The 24,108-nt window shown below is 39.5% G+C and overlaps 1 protein-coding gene across 10 annotated transcripts in view; it reads right to left on the bottom strand.

The window, feature by feature from the left end:
- adgrb3 (adhesion G protein-coupled receptor B3) overlaps positions 1-19,209 on the bottom strand; it is a 138,252-nt gene extending 119,043 nt beyond the window's left edge. For 4 of the 10 annotated variants that reach the window (XM_042502385.2, XM_042502386.2, XM_042502381.2 and 1 more), the window contains exons 1-2: positions 18,707-19,209; positions 16,363-17,131 (exon numbers count right to left, since the gene is read on the bottom strand). In XM_042502385.2, the coding sequence (XP_042358319.1) occupies positions 16,363-17,116 (754 nt within the window). In that variant the 5' untranslated portion in view covers positions 17,117-17,131; positions 18,707-19,209. The remainder of the gene's footprint in view (positions 1-16,362; positions 17,132-18,706) is intronic. The other 6 variants (XM_042502380.2, XM_042502382.2, XM_088086324.1 and 3 more) reach the window with 3 other exon arrangements.
- Between the last annotated feature and the right edge of the window lie 4,899 nt (positions 19,210-24,108).

Below are 24,108 nucleotides of genomic sequence, written 5' to 3'. Positions count from 1 at the left end.
GTTTCCTGCACTGGACTTTCTAAAGCCACTGTGCCTGAAGAATTATACTGTCAAACACTCATCAGCTCTTGTAATTAAAATTCTACGTGAATATAAGACACCATCTGCTCATAATAGGAAACACTTCAAACTACACATTGATTAATGAATGGATATGGGCCTTACTAGAATAGCATGAACACATAGATGGATTTGGGAGGAACTGACAGAATAACCAATTTCTTTGTTTTAAATTAAAACAAATGAAGCAATAATTTATTAAAGCAAGAATAGTGAAGGCTACAACTAATGATTATTTTCACTACTGATAAATCTCTGTTATTTTCTTGATTAGTTCTTTGGTCTATAAAATGTCAAGAAATGGTGAAAATGTCAGTCAGTGTCTGCCAAAGCCCAAGATCATGTTCTCAAAATGTCTTGTTTTGGCCATGTTTAGTTTACTGACATAGACAAGACACCAGATTTTTTTTTACATTTGAGAAGCTGGAATAAGAATTTTGACTTTTTTTTTCTTAGATAATTACTCAAACCAATTAATCGATTATAACATTAATTGGGGATTAATTTAATAGTTGCCGCTAATCAATTAACTGCTGCAGTTCTAAGGAATAAAAAATGAACAAATTACTTAAGTGCTTTTTAATACTTAATTTGCTTTTTTTTTTTAAAAAAAGAGTTCTTGGCACATGATAGAGGCCACATATACTGTAGGCTATGTTTTGATATGCACTGCATTTGGATTTAAATTCTAAAGCGGGTACAGATGCATAGCACAAAAAGAGACAATTTTGTAATGCACTGACTCATCATGTCATAGAAGTGCATGAAATGTTTATTAATAGTGTCTGAAACCAAATGCCGCTCAGAGGCGGGGTAAGAATCACAGGGCGATGATTTTCTACATTATCACATCAGTGCCATTTGCTTTATATTCATTAGCTTGATCTCATACACACATATGCACGCAGATACACACACACACACACACCAGCTGTGAACGAGACCTCTTTTCATAGATGTACGTTTCAAAGAGACAGAATCAAAGGATTGTAAGACTGCTTCACACATAGAAATGGTCTGTTAATGTTTCCTTTGGAAACAAAGGTGTCTTTGAATGCACCAAATCAAAGACGAAACAGATTACAGAAGTGAACACAGAATTTATAGGGCAGCCATATTTGATTAACATCATACTGAGAGTGGCAGAAACTACCCAGAAGAGAGGAAAAACTGGGGATATAGAAGCTACTATAAGCTAGGCTTTGAAGAAAAATGTAAACCATAATGATGCTTTGATTTAGTCAGGAGGCGATTAAATGGAAGCCAGATTATACACTTACAAATGAAACGATCAAAAAAGAGCTGACAAATCCATAAAATAAGCAATTAGCAGACCCATTCTTTCTTAAAACTATACTAACTATAGTAGGTGTTGCAGCAAACTAGTTATGAGTAACAGTTAATAAATCATAATGATAATGTATGCAGTGACTTAAGTTACAATGCATTAATGAGTCTATAAAATATAACAAGATTGTTTCTAATATTAAATATGAACACTCTAATGGTGATAGTTAATCTACCATTAATTCTTTATCCCTTCAAATGCCTTATTTGCATTTGTTCATATTCAATTTGCAAGGATTTTGAATTATACTGGGATTTGACAAAGGAAAGCATTGTTTAATACTACACATTTCCACCTTGTATGGCAGCTTTGTGAGAGGTAATAAATAAAATTCAAATAACCGGAAAGTCCAGCAGTGACACGGAGCATGGTTACTAAGGCCACAGCAGGGGCACGGTTACCAGTAATAAACACTTTGCCTCACACCGAGATAGACGTCCTCCTCATCAGAGGGAGGAACACTGACACTGACTCACTATGCTTGGTTGACCCCTTGCATAATCCAATCATAGGCTGATATTGCATAGGACTGTAATAACAGATGAACTCTGTCAGCCAATGGAGCTTCAATTCAGAGAGTTACAGGGCAAGATCATCTCTACTCAGTTCAGGTTTTTTCAGGTCATGTATTTACATTTTTATTTGCCTCTTTCAGACTAGAAATACAGCTACAGCACAGCTCTTTCACATGGTTACGGTATAACTCAGAGGTCTGAATGCTGCACCTGTAACTGCCACTCACGGTGATGTCACAATGTACTGAACACACCCTGAGGACATTAAGCAGTCAGAAAAAAAAAGATTTCTAGCTGGTGTTTTGTTACTATTTAAGGATTGAAATACAGCATGCAGAATGTTTCTGTGATTCATATTTGAAAGCTTGAGATTACACTGTGTTTGTGTGCAGTTTGTAATTCTCGAGCTCTGAGATGTAATTAGGCGATCTCAGGTGACGTGTGAGTGATGTGCTTTTTTACTAATTAATCTGCTTTTTTTCAGACATACTGCACTGTATTTTTTGTGTACAAAAACTAGTGATGCAGGATAAAAAAATCCCAAACTCTTTTACCACAGGCTCTACTAAAACAGAGCAGGTCTAGGAAGTCTAGACTAGTGGTGGTATTGATTCAGTAATCCAAAGCCATCTCCCAAGTGCTTCTGATTTATCTGTCACATTTCATTATGGCTCCTGTGCTCTGAAGCTCTTTCTCTTTAATACAATACTGCAGAGAGCATCTAACCATCTGATATGTCCCCTGTATTGGCTGAATGGATCGGACTCCACTGCAGCACACTGTCACTAATTTGGGGGAGTGTGATTTTTGCTCATTTTACTGTCTTTAGAGATCCCACACTGATATTGCCATTGAGACTTCATGGAGATTGTGAGCAAATGGTCAATTAATGGTTATTTAAGGGAAGAGCTTGTTTGTGATATTAAAACTCAAGTAGAGCAATTACATTCTCTGATATATGGCGGAAATGGAGGTTACTCATTTGAGTACTTTGTAGGTTGTTGTTAAATTAATGCTGGAAAACAAAGAGACTGTCCTCAGGGGACATGACAGCATGTGTCGTTTGTTCGAGCAGGTGAAAATGAGACTTTCTTGATACAGAGCAAGAACAAGTACGATGGTTTTCTTTAACCATAACAATCTTTACTTACTTAAACCACATAGTTTTGGTTGCCAAAACATAATAATTAAACCGTTATTTTGAGCAGTTCTAGCAGCGTCCCTCTATGAGGGTTAGTTCACTGCTTTATGGCATTGTCAAAGTGTGTCAATTGGTCTGTCTACTTCTTATGTCCTGACTGAGATATCTCAAATATTTGGATGGATTGCCATGGAATTTGCAGATATTCATAGTTCCCAGTGGATGAACCCTACCAACTGTTGTGAGGTTGACATTTTGGGTTCCAAATGAAATATCTGGAAAACTATTGAGTGCAATGTAGACAAAATTTGCTGCTGATGTTCAATTCCCTAGTGGATCGATTGTTTTAGCTTTTCTAAACCCTGACTTTTCATCTAGTACAGCCATCAAGTAAAAGTATATGCCCAATTCTTTGGCTATTACCTGTTATTACCTACTTGCAAATGTTCCCAGGTTTAACTAAGATGGTGACCTGGCAATCTCTATAAATAGGTATCTGCATATATGCAGAATCTATAAGCACTGTGACAAGATTTTTGTATAAGAAGCATTCTGGTTTCCATTTGTAGTGCAATTAGAATAGACCAATCATGAGCAAAAGAGGCGGAACACATTTGCTGAAATACAACTGCGGAAACTACCGGCTGACAACAATTTAACTTTATATCACCTTACTTTTTAAAATTTGTCTGCATTCTCATGCATGTAGTGATTAGCCACACAGAATAGAAAGTCTTGCCTCAGATATCCACTCGCTACATCGGAACCCCTGAAATATTAGCAGTTGCCCCTAGAGGCTTATCATGTGACCTTCTGAACATCAGCATGTTACCACTGCCGTCTTTAGCATGCTGACGTTAACATTTAATGTAAAGTCTAAGTACAGCAGTTTGCAAGACTGGATCCCATGAATAACCTTCTCCTAATTAAGGACATTTAGTTAACTAACTGACCAAGCCTTACAAAGTGGGATAGTGTAGTTATGGTATTGGTAGGCCCTGACAACTGTCTCCACAAATAAAGTATTCACAGCACTAGCAAAGACAATGGAGACAGTGGAAACAAGCTATCTTGCAAAAAGACAGTATCCAGACGGCTAGAAAATCACATTTGTGTCTCAAATCCAATTTCAGGCCTAACTGTCCACACTGCTGTTTGTAAGTGATTGATTAGGAATTATTTGCTGAGACACTGTTTACTCATCTGAGCTGGTTGCTATAGTAAGGGCTTTGAGGTGTGTAGGTATGTTCATGCAGCAGGCCAGATGAGGAATCGAGATAAAACCGTCTCTCTCTCTCTTTCTCTCTCTCTTCATGCCTCAGCAATATCTAGTTGAGGTGCAGAACCCTGCCACCACACCAGACAGTATCAGTGACAAATGAGTTTAAGATGTGCAGCAATGTTGGCAGGCTAACCATGCTCTGAATGTGACATCAGGGTTGGGTGTTGGTTGTCAGCGGTGTAAAGGACAGTTTGAAATCTGACTTTAACAGGCAGACTGACACTGTATCCAAAATTCTACTCAAATCTGATATTCAACACAGACATGAGAGTGGTGTAAATCTGATTTTTAAATGTGTCCAAACTTGATGAGATAGTCTGACTCCTATCTGGATATGCCAAATATCAATAAGAGAGAACAACACTCACCCTCCTATTTTCTATAATGCTGTTTTCTGTTCGGGGTCATAAAGTTAATAACAGCACAAATGAAAGTTGCATGGATTTAGAAATTTTAGTGCCATGTAATTATGATGCCACTGTTTCACCAATTATTGAAATAACACCTGTCTTCAGTATTGCATGTAACACTCTATCATTTCTGTGCGCTATGCAGGACAGAGAGCTGTAGGCAAGCTGACAATCTGGCACAGTGTTGCAGAGTGATAATTTCTGAATCTCATTCTATGTTACATAACACTTCTCCTGACAGTGAGAGGAGCTGAATACCCACAATGCTCCATGGAAACATACACAAAATGTCAACTGTTGGTTAGAGATGGCCATTACTGAAATATCCCATCATGCATCTGTGAAGCATTAGTGCTGCCATTTGAAAGACCTTTGTTATGAGTTACGTAGGCATTTGTACCTGCGTTATTTAGTTCCTTCAAGCCAAACTATTCCTGATAACTAAATGTTTTGTAACTCTTCTAATGCTGCAAAAATAATATAATTTTTATGAAAGTATCACCAGTAATTATGTTGTGTGCTGTCAGCTGTTGTGACTGATGTATTCAGCTTTGTGTGTTGGCGTGTACAATGTATGGGGGCTATTTATAGACTAAAAACTGATCACTGTTAAACTTCAATTTAATTCAACTTCACTTCATTAAAGTTGTGTAAAAAAAACCCCATTCTCTTCTCATTCCAATATAGCAGTTAAAAACTAGCCCTTGCATACTAGTTAAAGGGATACGTTGCCAGTTTTCAACCAGCTTTGTATCATAACAGTGTGGGTAATATAATGAGCTGAGGAAAATTTCCCTCCATCTCACCAGCGTAAAGATCACCCTGCTTAATTCCCAGTCTGGATTTTCAATGGCTTTAGAGCTATTGTTTGAACTAAAAATTGTACCACATTTTCGTATGCCTGCCACCATGGAGAAGAGAAGAGTGTGGATACAAAACGAGAGAGAGACCCCACCCTCTTTCTCAAACCCAAACCAAACTATAAATCTAGGCGGTGGTGATCAACTATAGACCAAGATTTATTGTTTTATCTATTTGTTACTTAAAATGTGTTCAGAAACATATTTTACTGCGCTGTTTGTATTCCGAGAATTAGTGAACAGGAAGTAGGCACCGTATTGTGTCTTGTATTGAAAAAATATAGGCTGAAAATACTGAGTTCAAATGATAAAACTAAGCAGTGCTGATCGAATATGAACTAAAATTTGTGACTAATTTGCCTATTTCTCATCTGGCTGCCATATTGTTTCCTGTAGAAAAACTGCCAGGCTGGTATTACGTCATCCACCAGTGGGAGCTTTTACTGCTCCGGTGCAAAGCAATACATTCTAGTAATTGCAGATTTTCTATTTCTTGAGCAAAAGCAAATGCCACAGCTCATTTTCTTTTTTTTTCTCCGGTCATATGGCACCAATTCAAAAGTATCTTTCTACTGCAGACAACCTAGTTTTATATAAAAGAAAAGACCATGTTCCAGCAGTGAAACACTTTTTTTAGCTGGATATACAATATGCATAGTGCACCCTAAGATAAAACAAAGATAAAACACATTTTTGCTTGAACACTGACATACTGAGATGAACAGCTTTTATTGTACTTGTTTGTCCTGTTTTACGACTATTTTACATCTCCTGCAGAACATAGGATGTTCAGCTTCTATTGTTTTCAGTTGTGTTGTTTTCACATCAAAGTGAAGGGTTGGCTACAAAGGAAGCTCACATACAGTATGATTTCATCTTTTCATCCTCATTACTTCTAATGTGGGCTTTCTGTTGTCTTCTCTTTTATGAGCGGCGCTAGACTTTTCTATAAGCAGAAACAAAAAGAAACCCTGCCCAAGGTAATGTAGATTTTCCTGATCCTGACAAATTCGTCTGGATTCCCTTATTTCTAGCTTTAGGGAAAAGATTCTCAGCTTTTATTAGAAAATATGAGATTAAAAGACAAGTATGTGAATTACTGAGTGGGACTGACTTTTAGCTCATGCCCTTGACCATAAAACTGCATTCCAGAGTGAATGCTTTGAATAGCAGTTGTCAGCACGAGGTCTAATAGATGCTACTTTATTTTTTATAAATCTGCTAATGTACGTAGCTGCTATGGTATCTGCTCTTGATTAATGTTATAAGAAAAAATATAGCTTTAAATTTCTAAATTCTTACTGCCTTAGAATATTAAATTCTACATCCTATGGGAATGTTTACATGCTATATGATATTGTTGTGCGGCACTGATTATATAAGTGTGTTTGCTGCCATAGATCATAGTATACCATGTAAGTTTAAAGGCAGCATCCATTACAGCTACACAAAGACACTTGCCATACACTGCAGGGGGACCGCCAGTGAGAGCAGCTACAGAACCCCCTTGAGAAAAAAGATGGATTTTGCCTCCACTTTACCACATAGACAGTGTCTTTGAGTGACAGACTCATTTGCCAGGTTTTGTGGGTGGATGTTTATGCAAATGTCTCTCCTCTGTGGGCTGAAATAGCCATCCAGTGACAGGCCAAAACTAACTGGGTTGAAATGCAGAAACATGCAACTGAGAGGCTGAACGCAGTGCATAATTTACATTAACATCTCTGGCATCGCACAACAAGGGCTTGATAAAAATTTACCACATTAAGCCAGCCCACACAAAAGTTAGAATATGATTTTTTTAGCCTATTTAAAAAATGACAAGTAATGTTCAAGACATCTGACAGTGTTTATCCACCCTAAGAGCTTCAAAGACTCGTCCCTGCTTCAGAACTGTGGAGCAAAGCTGTAACAGACTCATGTGAATGTTGTTCATGTTTTCTTAGAAGGATGAATAGCGCAGTTGCCGAGGCCCACTCTGAAGGATTTTGCTTTCCAAATGAATTTGTCATATGAGAATCACAATTGTAGTTGTCCAATTTTGTTTTTACAATAAGCTGAATTGCACCTTTCTCCTGTGAAGCAAAGACACCAAACCTTCATTTCACACTCAGGTCTAGTTATAAATAATGGCAGCAAGTTCATGCTGTTCCTTCTTTTCTGCTGAATGAGACTGCAGGAATATTTTCTTTTTTATGGCAGGAAATCAGAAATGATAGTTACTTCTGAATTATGCATATGATGGCAGTGAACAAATCTAATTTGTATAATAAGAAGATGAGACACGCTTCTTCATCTACAGAGACTCATTACTTGCTATGTTTGCATTCATATAGAAAGCTTTTTGAAGTCAAAGGAAACAAGAACACAACGGTGGCTGTTCCTTTGATTTATAAGGTCCACTTATCTTTAACTCATAAATTGCAAAATAGAGAGTGGATGCTGTGATGTCAAAGCAAGACGTGCAATTACAAATGGAAATGTTACATGATAAGCACGCGTCTCTTTTGTGGTGATGAAAAGGCACCTCTAGCATACTGTATGGAGCCTTTGACAAAGGCCAGCGTCAGCTTCAGCCATGCACACACTACGGGAGAATAGATGCAGCTGCAGTGTGACACATGATGACATGTAGTTCTCATCAGTCGAAAATCCCAAAAGTCGTATACAATTATTCATTGCAAATTATTTATTATGCACTGCAACAATCTCACAAGATCACTCCATATGTAAATATCAGATTTTTTAAAGTAATGCTAATCATGCAAACTGATTGAAGCATAAGCACAGTAGGTTAAGCAGATAAGATACTGATTTGCTATTTAACTTTTCTTCATTTATGATGTCAAACCTATAAAGTGTATCACCCCAGCCTGAGTTCAACACTATAACCGTCTCAAACACAGCAGTGGTTTGGATTTGCAGTATGATGTTATTTTTGTTTAATGGGAAAAGCTAAAGAGTTGAATAAGAGCTTGAATGCTAAACGGGCAAATCTGTGGCATTTCAAGAAGAATTTATGAGTAGTTGTGGGAGCTGGTATAGCACGGATATAAAGGCACACAAATCTACCACTGTTTGGAATGCATAACAAGTAACACGCATACAGATGGAAAACACACGTTAATAAATCAGACATACATTTTTTCGTCATTGCTTAACCAGGATTTTACTGGTGACGCGTTTTGAGGATGAGAGATGTGGCTGCCTCACATCAGAGAATTAGATACTACATACATTACGTAACCCATTACTGTGATTACAATTCTTGCTGTAATATGACACTATTATAGGCAACAACTGCTACTCGCACATTTTATTAGAATTGTATTTATTGTAGGCTGTAAAGATAAGAAGGTGGACTTGTCACCCTCCATGACACTGCAAAAGTGATGAAGATGGGCTCTGGGTTGACACACTAATTTAAGAAATGCAGGTTTGAGCCTTTCTGAGCAATTTACAGGCACTTTTCTCTGTTATATAGCTGTCAGTGGCTGGCTGTAACTTTTTACTCAAACTTAAGTATACATTTAAAGTTCTTTACTTAAGTAGTTCCACGTCATGTTATTTTGTTCTTTATGATAATGAAATAATGCCGTTTTTTACACCACCACATTCATTATGTGTAATAAGTATATTCAACTGAATAAACTTGTTTTTTTAGATTAATAGTTTACAAAATATGTAATAAATTTACAAATATGATACAATGATATAGATGGATACAAGGTATAATAGAAATGTCTGAATTACCTCCACCACAACCAATCACAACAATAAAATGCTTCTTATGCAGTAATGCATCAATATAAACTAATATACAGTGTGTAATAGTGTAAACCTTACATGGGCAATATTTCTGAATTATGAGTTACTTTTGATACTTTTAACTACATTTAGCTAGTAACACTTCTACTTTTACATTTCTCAGGTTCAGATGAGTCATCAAATATCTGCATTTTAATTTGGATGTAGTTTGAGCTTCAGCACCTCTTTTTTGCATTTGAGAGACATTTTAACTCTGAAATTATTCATGTAGTCCTTTTTGGTATGTAGCCATCAATCCTTACTGTGTAATACTCTCTAGATGTCTGAAAACCATAAATCATGTCTATGCTTTTTTTTTTTTTACATATATAAAATTGTATTTCATTTCACTGCATCCTGTCTGCAGTTCAGCTGTGACAACACAAGACTTTAATTTACTCTGGGGCGGTTTGCAGTACACAGTCTGGGTATGAAAGAGAGTTATCACTCTGACTTCCAATTGCCATGCTGCTGAAACAGAGCCTAAAGACTGAGATCACAAATCCATGTCAAATGAACCACAGTATTCACAGTTGATCTGCATCCGCTCGTCTACCAGGTTATCAGTGCTAGCATCAAGGCTGGTCCTGCAGTGATTGTACAGGTGTGCAGTAGCTCTAGTTAGAAATAAAGAAAAATAGCAAAACAGTCAGGGTAGCAATAATTAACTCAAACTAAAATTATGCTTTTGAACTGAAACTTAAAAAAATACCCAGAGTCTTCGGCTTTAGTCAGCTGTCCTTTGCTATACTGTGGTACCTATAAGTACCACATAAACTATTCATTCTGCATCAATACTTTATCACTTTCACATCTGTGTCTGCCCAACCTATTTAAAGCAACTGTCAACACATGTTAAATTGGTACAGCTAGAAATAGTACAGCTTTAATATCAAACTAGTAAAGATAAAGTGAAAGTGCTCACTTGTGAGTAGGATTTAGGGGCATCTTTTGGCAGAAATGTTAATATTCATAGCTATGTTTTCATTAGTTTGAAAATAAGCCTGAAAATAAGAATCCTTGTTTTTTTTGTCATTTTAGAATGAGCTGTTTTCCTCTACATGTGGAGTGGTTCTTCTTCCCAGAGTCCATCATGTTGTTTCTACAGTAGCCCAGAACGGGCAGTTCAAACGGTGGCTCAAGGTAAGGCCATTTGTGTTTTCGCCTTTTAAAATCGGCCACCATAGTTCTTTTATAGACTTGGCACATGGGAGAAGTTTCATGTTAAGATATAAGCTAAAAAATGATTTCAAACAATTCCAGCTGTCCTAAACCAACACCTTCTTACTCCCAGTCTGTCAAACATGGCATCAGTAATTATAGTTTGGGTTAAAATAATTGCATTTTTGTCACATGCAAGGTTTTGGGAAACTCAATGTTTCACACAGGAAACAAACAGCGGTTTCCTAGGTGAAAGTTCTATGATTGTTTGACCCATCCACCCCCCCACGCTCACTTCGACTTTGTGCAAACTTTCTCGTTTTTTATGCTTTGTCATTGCTACGAATGAGTTTACATTGTGGTTAGTTGAGAGCTTAGTACGTCTCATCCAGACACTAAAGGGTGCCTTGGGTGTTGGAATTTGACACAGACGGCCACTGGCCAACATGTCGTGTTTTACACCCTGTGAATGAGAACAGGCTGCTTTAACATGTTTTGCCAGCTGAGAAATAGGAGGTGATTACAATTTGATATATGTTCAGGCCTTTCTAAACTGTGACTGGTGCACAGGAATAAGTGGCATCACTTCTTCCTAATTGAGCCCTGTGGAATAACCAAACTAATTGAAATTTGGCAGATCATTTCATTGTTCATGTTGGACCTCATATCTTACTGTACTGTAAGAGGCTATTTGGGAAAATAGGTTTTCAGGGCCTTTATTAAAGCAATTATCAGAAAGTGCCATTTGGTGTTACACATAAGTGTACAAGTACAAGTTTTATCTTTTTAATCCTTTATCTCGCCGTGCAAAATAAAAACCATAGCAAGCCTGATGTGGTGGACCCTATACTTTATTGTATCATAAATTTGTGATGGATGGAAAACGGAGACTTTTGTGGCTCCAAAGAGCCCATTTGCATCCGTGTGTGACAACTTGAGTGGTTTAAGCAGAACTTTAAACATGGCAACAGTTTTTGTGGTTTTATATCACTGTGTAAAATGACTTAGGAGTCACCTCGGAGCCTCATGAATTTTTATACCCAGAAACAGCGACTTGGACCATTTGATGAATATACAGTTTATGTATGTATATTTTGAGCCACGCAGAGAAAAGAACCATTCACTCACTTCCAGGCTCCATTATCTTTTCCCTGAGAATCACAGTCCTGCAGATGCTGGTGAAATTTTTGCCCTTATTTTAGCATTTTTTCTATGTTTCACAAAAATGACTGGAATCGACCCAAAGCTGGGTAATTGATTACAGCATAAAACTTAATCATTCGACACTCCACACTGTCCCCTTTTTTTTTTTTTTTTTTTTTTAAAGAAAATTTAATATGCAGTTAATGGACAAAGATAATGGCTGGCACTCACACAAATTCTCAGGGTCCTACAGTCTGTCACGCTTTTTGTGTTGACCTTGTCATTTCTTAACAACTTTCTTCAGCATTTTCATCTCAACACAAGAGGTTGAATACAGAAGGACGTTGCTACAAAACCAGGGAGAAAATACTGTATCTAAAAATCAAAGAGCAGAACATGGAAGCTATATACAGTAGGCTAAGAGGTGGACTGACGTGGGATTTTGGGGTGGGGTTGGGGAGGGGGAATTAGGGACACGAGATATTCCAGATATCTACTATAGCTAAAGACAAATAATGCATGTCTAAGATTAAACAAACAGATTCTGTGCTGTTGAGCTGAGCTCTCTCCTTCACTGAATTGGAACTAAAATGGCCTCCAAGTGTACTGAACAATGGGGGTGAGCATAATGCAGTGTGACTACTGAGTGACTTGACTGAGATCCAAAGTGAATAAAAGGCCTCACTATGTGAGGCAGCTAGGCTGAGCTGCTGCAGTGCTCAGGACTTTGGCGGGTGACAGTGCATTAGAACGCTTCACACACATTTCATTTGCCAATAAAATCCTATTGCCATTTTCCACATGGCACACGCTCAGTGTCGTCAGAAACCGCAATGATCTCATAAGCATCTGCAACAGCACAAAAGCATCTGCATTTAGTCTCAAAATCTAAATGATATTTAAACCCCTGGTATTTGCAGTGATAACATACTAGTTTTCTTTCTCTCTTTGTCACTTTAGTTGTGATTGACTTAAATCACCCTTATCAAACAAAGCAAGAAAGTTAAATGATATATATATATTTTCTACATATTGCATGCTAAGAGTCAGATCAGTGTTCAAGTATGAACAATCTTCTCTGGAAAACAGAGGATCCCGGCTCAAATCTGCGATGTCATACTCATCGCTAACCTACTTCTTATACTAACAATGAATTTAGAGGCCCCCTTTGTGGACTCATAAAATATTTATTTGAATATTTTACATGCATATGAGCTTCAGTTCTTTGTTGCGTAATCGGGTTTGAAGCAAATTATAAACCCCTTATCTCCAGAAAGCATCTTCCTGCCACTGTCACATTCATCTTCCCCTCACTATTACCTTTAAATCAATGACAACACGGAAATGGGAAGTGGAGGCAGAGACAGACGCAGTTATGAACTGAAATATCTGACAGAATCAAAATAATGTTTGGATGAAAAAAAGATTGCCCTTTTCCATTTTAAAAGAACTACTGTGTACAATAGGCTTTTCAGAGGACAGAAAGCTGCAATAGACAGCTGTGTTATAATAGTGAGAACCCTGGACATAAATGTTGCTCTCAGATGCTTCATCAACAGTGAACACCTTAGAGAGACGTGCAGCAAAGCACATGCCTCTCAAACAATGAGACATTTGACCCTGATCCTTCAAAACTAGAGAGTTTCAGCCGAACGAAGCAAAGAGTGAGACACTCTTCCTGAGCCAAGGGCAGACTAGTAGGCTGAGCCACGAAACAAGACAATGCCTCATGATTTTGTTCATTTCCTGGAGCCAAGTGCAATTTGTGGATGATTGGAATAGTGCTATGTGAATTTGAGGATTTTAAGCTTGCGTACAAGTAAACACGTGTCAGGATTGGACAGGCAGAGGGCAGATATCTGGGTGAGAACTCTAAAATGTCTGGCTGTAGTCTGCTGACTGAATGTGCTCTGGATTCATCTTTTCAAAATAAAAAGCAGCAGGGAGATTCAGATTTTTGAAAGCATTTGGAATCTGTTACCTAGCTTTTAATTATAGATGTTCGTATTTTCTTTACTCGAAAAAAATCATATCCATACTTGCTGGAACCTTTCATTTGATTTAAAGCAAGAAAACACCCAGGACACGTCACCACTGCATCACAGAGCTAACCCAGACAGTCACTCATTCACCTTTGGGCAGCTCAGAGTCATCAGCCCACTTGACTTGCATGTGTGGGAGGAAAACCCATGTGAACACAGAACACAAAGAAAAATAATAGACATAGGATTAAATCTGTCTTGCTGCGAGTGCCACTGCACCACTGTGCTGCCTCCTTTTACAACTTTTATTCATGAAATGGTAGAATGTGATAAAAATAAAACTGCATAAATGACTCATCCTGGGTAGTACATCTGTTTAGGATTCCTTTGTGTCACCGTGGTTTTCAAAATGTCACAATATCAAGGAATGAGGTCTGTCCTTTTGTCTGCATAATCACCTTAAATAGTTAAGAGCTGTGACCTTTAAAAATTTTCTTATCTTGAGTCTGTGAAACACTGGAGGGGCATTTCAGTGGCATGGCTAGAGTATACAACCTCCAGCCCTGCTTTTCTTTGATGTGCTCTGAAGCCATCCTCTACCAGGAACTGAGAAGATCAAAGACAAGCGATTTTATCAAATGGAGCCCTTGTCGACTGTTTGTAATGCTTTATTCTTCATCAGGAACACCCACTCTGTCACCATGATGCCACAGGAGACACAGTGCTCTTTTAAACCCAGTGGTGATCTCCCCGTTATCCAGATGAAAACGGATTTATTCAAACCTCCCATCAACCGACCCTATAAATAGAAGCTTGTGGAAAATCTTCTGAGTGGAAAAAAAAAATAAGCTGTGCTCTTAAGCCGTTATTAACATGCTGATAGAAAAATGTCAAATGTTATTTCGGAGCAGAGAGTTTTCAGTGGGAATAAGCATAATGCTTCCTAGTAAATTGTAATTTGAACATGAGATTCACTAAATGATGAAATTATCTGACAAAAACACACAGCTGAGTCATACTTTCTGATGTTACTGCACATGCTGCCTGACTGCAGGGTGAGTTGTAATGTTTTTTTGAAACAGAAACTGTATGCGTTATTGCTTAAGGGCTCTAGTGGAAGGGTGGGTGAACAATACTCCAAATGAGTTTATCATCTGACTTGATAGAGGCCAGCCACTTAATAAATCATGTAGAAATTTGTAAGAGTAACTCTTATAAAAGCATAAAAACAATACCTTAGGTGGAGTAGTATCTACAATAGGTACACTATTTCTCAAAAAAAAAAGCATGTGTTTAAAAAATGTGATGTGGCAGCAGTCAGCAGGAGTCAACCAAACAGCCAAACTACTGCAATCGATGTTCACCTGTTCTTCCTGATTAGAAAACTGCCACCTGTTCTCCAGGGTGCTATTATAGCAACTGTTATTTTGGTAAGAGCCACAAGGGAGATAGCTCCATAACATTCCTGCTTTCATTATTCCCCTCCGCACCCACCCCAAAAAAAAAAAATCTAAAGGTTGACTCATTATTTTTGGTTCAGTGTGCCGTGATGAATGCCCCTCCTTTATGTCTCACGGTAAACGCACCTCACCTCTGAAGTATGCCGCATATTCCTTTGGGGTTTTTCTCTGCTATCTGTTAAAATGCAAGCAGCTATGTGTCAAGTAGGACTCCCTTTGTAATTCAAAAGGCAACACAAGTGCGTTAACTACAAAAAAAATCCCCCCTGCTGCCGGGTGACACTAATGAACAGAACCATTATGACCTTATCCTAACCACTTACAATTAAATGTTCATTCAGTTGTCTACCTGTTAATGTGTGTAGATGTATAGGTGTTTTATGTATGCACTTGTGCACATGTGTGAATTACAACTGGTAGCAGGTCTGCTGATAGCACAGTTTCTCTCTGTAAGCTCTTGAATAGACGTTAATTATTGCTCAATTCCAACATTCAGTGAAAACACGTTGCATTGCTCTATGGCAACACCGCACAGGCATCCTCCCTATGTAGCAGCCTTGGAAATACTCTTTTATTCCATATGTTTAATGATTAGTACAGATTTGACTGAGCACCAAACTGGAATCCACAAGTTTTAAATGTAGTATTGCATGAGCAATGGGATCCAATCTGACGCTGCTGCACCCGTCGTTCCATGTGACATAGATACCAATAAAAACTAAAGGATGCGTCCATACTGGCCGTCGCTGGTCTTTGCGAGGATGACGACTGACATAAATGTATAACACACAAAAAAAATATCTTTGGATTTGCAGCCATTTTAACTCTGTGCTGATGTGTAGAAAAACAGCCATTTTAAATTCACAGCAATGATAGTGCATTTTGAATTCAGTCCAACCAAATGAAAGACCCCCCCGTAGGTGGTTTGGTTTGTGCTGCTGTGGTCATTACTACACCCAACTCCTCTGGCAGCTTTGTTCTCGAAGTTGACACAATTCTGAGCCAACTGCAGTCTATATATCTATGTGTGCTCTTTGTTTCATGGGCCATCACACTTCAAACATGCAATAAGGGCAGAGAAGGGAGTGATTGACGTGCACATTTGACATGATTACTATCTCATCTATGCATACAGTAGTCCATTAAGTCTACATCTATTTCAGCATAAAGGAGGAAGATGACAGGATACTCACCTTCTTTAGGAGGCCGTTTCACTTCTGCACTCAGATTGCAGACCTGCCCGGCTTGTAGTTGGGGTGACAAGCAACCCTCCGTTTGTGGATTTAAAGGTAAAACCACATTGTTGAGCATCAGCATGCTCTCTGATTCTCCATCGCCTAAATGCTGAGGACATGTGCATTTCGTGTACACGATCCCACACGTCTCCACTGTCCCTTTCTCTAACTTCAGGCAGTTTTCCAGCCATGTACAAAGCACTTGACACCCAAACTGGCTAGGGCTTGCCTTATTCAACACCAAAAACTCCACAATGGACTTTTCCTCCTCCTCCAGCTTCTGTGGCGTCAATCCATTATAATCGTAAGGGAAAACTCTCCGTAGTTGAACGAAATTCTTGTCGTACAGCAAAAATACATAAATATTCTTCGAATCGCACAGGTACACTATAGACTCGTTGACTTTCAGCAACTCATTGATCTTTTCGTGCGAGTAGTGATCAAACTGATAAGCAAGCAAAGAATATTCAGAGCAGCTCAAGTCTCGCTTGTATAGCTTCAGGTAGATGCTGTATTTGGTAGGGTCTGGGTTCTCCAGCGTCCATGTACAGTTTGTATAGTTCTTCGGAAACATTTCAGTCACCGAATATGATCCATAAATGACCCCCTTGACCAGAGTGGAACACCAATAATCTTGGGCACCAGTTAATCCAAACATAACCAGAAGATAGGTGGAAAATATATAAATCAACAGGTTTCGAACAGCCTTCATCCTATGTCATTTGGCCTGCAAGGAGAGATGGAGAGGGTTACACAAAGGAATTTTAAAGCAGAGGACAACCACATCAATCACACATGATAGAGATCATCCATCAAGTCTGACTGATGCGCTTCACACATTTCTTATCACGTCTCTACCATGAAAATGGAAAAAGAAAAAAAGAAGAAGCCACATTAACCTCAGCAACATGTCTTTTGCATCTCCATCCTGCCTCCCTCATTACTATACTTTGTGCAAACATTGCCACCTTGTGGTTGCTTCGGTCATTATTTATTTATTTATTTCTTTTGGGGGTGGGGGTGGTGGGTGCAATAATGTAAGTCATTTAGACATTATTAATTGGGTCGTATTTTGGAATGGCACAATCCGTGGGGATATTCAAACATATAAGTGTTTAGGATGTCTGACATCAGATGACAAACAGTGACAGAGGTGTGCGTGCAGTCCTCACGAGCTGTGGGATGCTCATTTTACGCAGTAACCGGGATCTTTTTTCCCCCTTAACCAAGCTGTTTTCTTCGTGATTTAGTCTGCCTCCTCGCACGACAGTTAGATATTACAAGGAAGACAACATTCACTGACTGGAAAATAAAAAACAAACAAAAAAATCTGCGTCCGCCTGGTCACCATGGCTTTTCTCCTTCTGCGCGCTTTCGGTCCACTACACGACCTGCATGTCTCCGAAATTCAGGGCTTGACATATTTGACAGTGCAATTTGATAAAGAGCCAGTGTGTGCTGTGTGTGCCTCTCTCTCTTTGTGTGTGTGTGTGTGTGTGTGTGTGTGTGTGTTTGCACGCGCGCGCCCAAGTGTGTGCAAAAGAGAGATGGAGCGAGAGAGAGGAGAGAGAGGGAATGCAATGCGATGTCCTGATTGCTTTAATCCTACAGGCAATGCAGCTGTGAGCAGTGTCACAGCAGAGCGTGCATGTGTGCGTGTGTGTCTCAAACTGTGTGTGTGCATGTGTGTGTGGGGGCGTTGAAATCCCAAGTATAGATACCAGAGTCAAGAGAATATAGATAAAATTGTAGTTATGTCTCTAACTTCTTTTTTTTTTTTTTGAATGATAAAACCAGTCACGCCACATTCGGATAATATGTGAGTTACATAAGGATTTGCAGCAGCAGTGTTTAGTGAAATCAGTTTTTAAATCCATATGATTCCGCATGATTCATGGCCAAGGCTATACGCGGAGGAAAAAAAGAAAAAATCAGTATTCTGGAGACGAGAAATCGGTCGTCAAGAGACGCTGATTTTTATTGCCGGGGCTTCTAAGAGCAATTTCGTCTCGAGAGGACATCTGAATATAGAGACACGGGCTACATCTCATGCAGTGTCAGTTCGACGCTCGGCGCTTTTAAAGTGATTTTTGCCTCTTAAGAGAGAGATCAGCTCTTAAAAATCAGCTGTTAAGCACCCTGGACTAATGTGAGCGGATGAAAGCTCAAAAGCCATCATGTTGAATAGACAGGACACATATTTAACAGGGGGAGGCGAAACTTTAACAGAGGGATGACATATGAAAATGAGCTTTTCGGCTGCTCCATGCAATAATATGAATAATAATGACGATTTCCTTACCTTACACTGCGGAAGCTATGGCTATTTTTCCAACATACTTGACCACATCCTTTATAAATAAATTCTGCAGCCCTCCAGTGAATCAATACTCCCCATTCCCGACAATGGAAGTCCGGCGCAACAAGATGCTTCAATGGATGAAAATAAAATGCGTTACACTCCGGTCTGTCCGCTCATATCCCCCCCGTCTTCTTCTTCTTCTGGGTTTTTCCCATCAAAACGGAGCGCAACAACACACGACAGCCACCGAGAAAAGGAGACAGAGAGACGGGGGAGAGAGAGACACACACAAGGAGAGGGAGAGAGAAAGAAATTCTTGGAGTGATGAAAAGAAGAGAAACGATTCTTACAGTATTACCATAAATTAATTCGGCAGACTCCACGTCTCTATTCCCACTGATATGTTTTCTCCGGCAAGTCGCGCAAACCCCCCCGCTGGAGGGAAAAAAACAGGGAGAGGAGGGAAAAAAAGATCCGTAGTGGGGTGGATGTGAGATGTTGGGGGCTAGTGAGTTACAACAGAGAGAGAAATAGACGCGCTTTGCCTGGTGCTTGCAGAGCTCCAGGAGCAGGCTGCAATATCACGTCACACACTCAGCCGCTAAGATAAAGCACGTACGTACGCTTCTTACTGCCGCTGCGTCTAGCACCACCAATACTTTTTTCTCAGCCCTCCTCCTTCCCTTTTTCCCTCTTCTCATGTATGCCTCCCCTTAATTCGAGTCAAAAGGGTTTCCCCCCCTGAACTGGACCCTCTCAGTTGTGCTCAGACAACGCTGCGCTTTGCTGCTGCAGCAAAACCGGAATATTTCATGGACTTTTTCTTTTTTAGGGGAAAATGGGAGTGCATGAGAATAACATGAGTATAAATAGCCCATAACCGGCGCCTCTCTGTCAGTGGGACCCTGAAAGCTCGCTGGTGTAATTTTTCCCTCCTCTCCTGATGGGTGACAGCCGCTGTTGTTTTGATTTTTTCACTGCTTGGTGGTGTTGAAGCACTCTGCACATCCTGCTCTTCAATGCTGCTGGAAGAACAAATGCTTATGGGGCAACTTGTGCTCTCTTTGGAAAAGTTGTTCCGGGTGGCCTTGCACCTTACAGGTGCAGGTTTTGTTTTGTTTTTTTCTCCCTCCAGCGTCTTCTTAGACATGTGTGCTCACAGGGGAATGCTTATGTGTGTAGCCTACAGTATATTCAAGGTAAGAATAAAATGTATTCATGACCTTCTTATTAAATCAGGGAGCTGGAGCTTAAGCTTGAATGCTTTTCCCTCTTCTTTCAAATGCCCCGAGAGACATTCAGAGATTCAACAATCAACAGTCAATTAAATCCAGTATAAGCTCCAGGCTTCAGCACTTGGTCACTGACAATGCGGCATCAATGGCTCTGCAATAGTCTCCAATTGCCTAAATACATGGGAAGAATGGGACTGTAATGGACATGCGGATGGGGAGTTACACAGTCGTCTGAATCGCCTGCTGATCACATCGCCCTTCCACTGCAGATGGAGGATTTTTTTTTAAATCAGGTGCAAATAAAGTACCAGATTCATAATTATAGGCCCATGATCTTCATTTGCATTGAAACAAATGAATGTGCAAACCACACATGTTGGAGCTCACCAAATTTACATATTTAGAATCATTTGCATCTTGAAATGGGAGACATTAGATATGCCAGTGCAGATAGAAAAAAACAATTGTTTTATTCCACTTTCTGTTTTTTTTTCGGAGGGGGAGGGTTGGGTCAGCAGCTCTAATCATTTTGCTGTGCACAGTTAACTCTCATTAGCCTGGCCGTCTCTTTCAGGCCTTGACTGAATGTGTTCCATCTGAGCAGATGCTGCATGAAGAGCCCAATTTGTTTATTTATTTCCAGGAAGTTTCAGTGTGAAGTGTTTGTAAGCCAGCCTTTCCAAAGAATGCTCCAGAACTGCACAGAGTGTGAGAATCTGAAAAGAACTTGTTTATATCCCCAACATCCTGTACCAAGCAGCGTTTACAACATTGTTAATCTGTTGCCAAACTTATAAAGGAGATTGGAGTCATTCAGCACAGTTGGTTACCGTGGCCTGTGACTGCGGTAGCTTTCTAATTCCAGTCTTCCCCAGGCAGCCGGTGGAACATCGGGGGTGACCTCGAGCCAGCCGCTCTTTCCACAGCCATAATGAAGACTTTGGCGTTTTGGGAGCTTTTGGCTCAGGAAGCTAAGAGGTGGAAGAAATTCATGCAAAGCCCTTTTGAACAATGAAAACACAATAAGTATCTCTTCACTGACTCATGAGGAGGCCAATTGCCAGCTTCAGGATTGCTGCCATCACTCTCCCCTGCAAGGACGTTTCCAGAGTCCAAATGGCATACTGCACATGTTTGGTCACTTCGCAAGCAGGAGAATAGATTAAATTCAAGAGCAAACGTGGTCCCATGTAGTCAGAGTTGTACAGGAAGTAATGACCCCGAGGTCAGCAGGGAATTATGTGCATCATTGTGCAATGACAATATGATGTTTTCAATGGAGGATTTCTTCCTTGCAGTGGTTTGAAAAATGAATAAATAACATAAAAGACATCATGTGGTCTGTGTTGTGGTATAAAATGAGCATCAGAAGAGAGTGTAATTTGCCTTATGTTCAAGTCAAAAGACTATCAAATGGCTAAGCATGCAACAGATTGAATAGCTGGGGCAGAAAAATATTTATATACATCCATAAAGCCTTTTGGATTTCCTGAAATATCTTCATGTTGAATCTGGTTCGAGCTTACTAGTAGCTCACACGGCAGATCACTTATCCCCTGCCAGAATCTCTAAAATATTTGTGATATTTCTCATCCAATAGCAGTTGCGGAATCTGTCACATTATTCTGTCAGCTCAAGAATCTGTTTGAGCACATGGATTTTGAATTATTCATGACCTCGCATAAAGAATAGCCCTATTATCACCTGCTCCTGTTTGTGAGACTGAGCCGGGGCGCTCACACGTGTGTGTGTGTGTGTGTGTGTGTGTGTGTGTGTGACTGCTGAATAGAACGTCTGTTTGATATAATGGCTGTTTTACAGCATCCATGTCCATTACAAAATCTCATGCGGTAAACATCAGTCTATTGATCTTGTTATAAACATCAGTCCATTGATGTAAGCATACCATTATGAATCATCATAGTATGACTGCTTTAAGAATATATGAACTATCACTCTCATTGAAAAAATATAGGTTTTCTTTGTACCTACCAGTACACACAGGCACACACACATAAACACACACCAACACACGCACACACACACAGGGTAAATTCTCAAGACACCGACGAAATGTATTCAGACTTTCAGTCACCACCAGGTAGTCCATATGTTACATTTGTCTGAGCACAGTGATAATGGGCTTCTCTCCCTGTAGGAATCTCAGCTGGATGACTTATTGGTAAATCCCAAATGAGCACGTCTGAAAGAAGTTTTCCTTGAAGTGCTGAATTCTGTTGTGTATCGTCCTGTGGCGTTGTGGAATCACTTATTACACCATTTGTCATTACAAGAGTTATATATTTCTTTAATGGTCAGATCTGGGAGATTTTTCTTGTCTCTTTACAACTGCACTGCTACTTCTTCTCCAACAAATTGCCATGCAGAAGTGGTATATCTGCCGTTCCCTGCTACAGTGCAGCGTATCGTATGCGTACGCTAAGGCAACAGTGTGGCCCGAGGGATGATGATGTTGATTGGTTGTCTGTGAGTCAGTGTACCAGTCTTAATGGGCATTGGATGGTTTGCCATGAGATGTTGTCGGCTACAGACTAACTATCCTTTGAGCATGAATCCGTAGTTAGTAGTAGTAGTTGTAGTTAATTTTGGCCTATGACCAAATATGAGTTAAGACAGGGAACATGGTTAACAGTCAAGTCTAGTTACCAGAATAAAATGTTGATATTGTACGTTTCTATAAACCATGGATATGTCACATTTGTATGTTTTATATGCATAATTTCGAAGGTGACTGGGTTTTTAAAGTTGTGATTGTATGTGAATGAGCTGACAGTGTCACTGGGAGGTGGAGGAGATGGTGGATGGCGTGACACTCAGGCAAAACGGCTGCCAAGCTGCAGAACACAAGTTGAGTCTAACAAACAATCATACTTGGTGTTTTTAGAGAGCCATCACTGTGTTGCCAGTTGCAACTGTGCCACTAAAACTAGTTGTTTTTTAGCAAGCCATTGCTTCATTTTCAATCGCAATTGTGCCACCAAAAATTTGTATTTTTAGCAAACTATTGCTGCATTTTTCACAAATGATGTCTCCCAAACTGGGTGCTTTCTAGTGAGCCATCATTGCATTTCCAGCTGCAGTTGTGCCACCAAAACCTTTTTATTTTCTTTTTAAGCAAGTCATTGCTGCATTTTCGATGGCAAAAGGGAATTTTTTTCAGTGAGCTATTGCTGTGTTCCAGCAGCATTTGTGCCACAAAAAGTGGGTGTTTTTCAGCATCACATTGCTGCGTTTCCAGCAAGGATGGTATTGCCAAAAGTGGGTGTTCTTTTTGTTTTTTTATCAAGCCATCAAGTGACGATTGCGCCACTTAACGTGGTTCATTTTTAGCAAGACACTGCTGTTTCCAACAGTGCTTGTGTCACCATAACCAGATACCTTAAACCAAAACATGACCTTTTCCTCACTGTGACAATTTGCAGAAATGTCAATTCCAACATTTATTCTGGCAATTGGGTATGGTTGAATGTTATACTTGATTAACATCTGTATGTTAGCATTATCCTTGAGAGCATGTCAGCATACTTATTTTAGCATTTAACTCAAAGCACCACCATGCCTAAGTACAGCCTCAAAGAGCAGCTGACATGGCAGACTCTTAGTCTTGTTAAATATTTTCTGTGAACCTGTAAAGCATCTCTTTGTCCTACAGTTTCATGAAAAAACCCCAATAATCTCACAGGAGGAACTCTCAGATCTCATACTATTTAGAGCAACATGATTAAATAAGGAAGCAGTAACCTACCCTGGGACATGAATAGCAGTGCATTATCACTTTCACAGACATGGCAATGCCAAAGAAACTTGTGAATATGTCTAGACGTACTGTGAGAGAGGGGATATCCGCAAACACTTTGAGTACGACTCCTTTCACACGCTCACAAACTGTTTGCATTATTGGATTCACGCTTGCAGTAATGTTCTTCATGTGCCATGTCTACTGGATGTCACTTTCAGTGTATACAGGCTTGTGTCTTATGGTTCAATGCAATCATTACACTAATGATGTACTGCTCTATTAACAAATTAAAGTGTGGGCACTTTCCTTGCATCTCTTCAAGGGCTGTTTTCCCATTTTTCTTCATATTTAATTAAAAACTGTTGCAGAAATTGCAGAGTGCTGTAGGCAAGATGAGGTTAAGTGCT

Source organism: Plectropomus leopardus, chromosome 13 (assembly GCF_026936395.1).
Source record: "Plectropomus leopardus strain MGB_pleo_1.0 chromosome 13, ASM2693639v1, whole genome shotgun sequence".
Lineage (NCBI taxonomy): Eukaryota > Metazoa > Chordata > Actinopteri > Perciformes > Serranidae > Plectropomus > Plectropomus leopardus.
The sequence above is the reverse complement of the archived record's forward strand: the minus strand, read 5'-3'. Positions and strand labels throughout refer to the sequence as shown.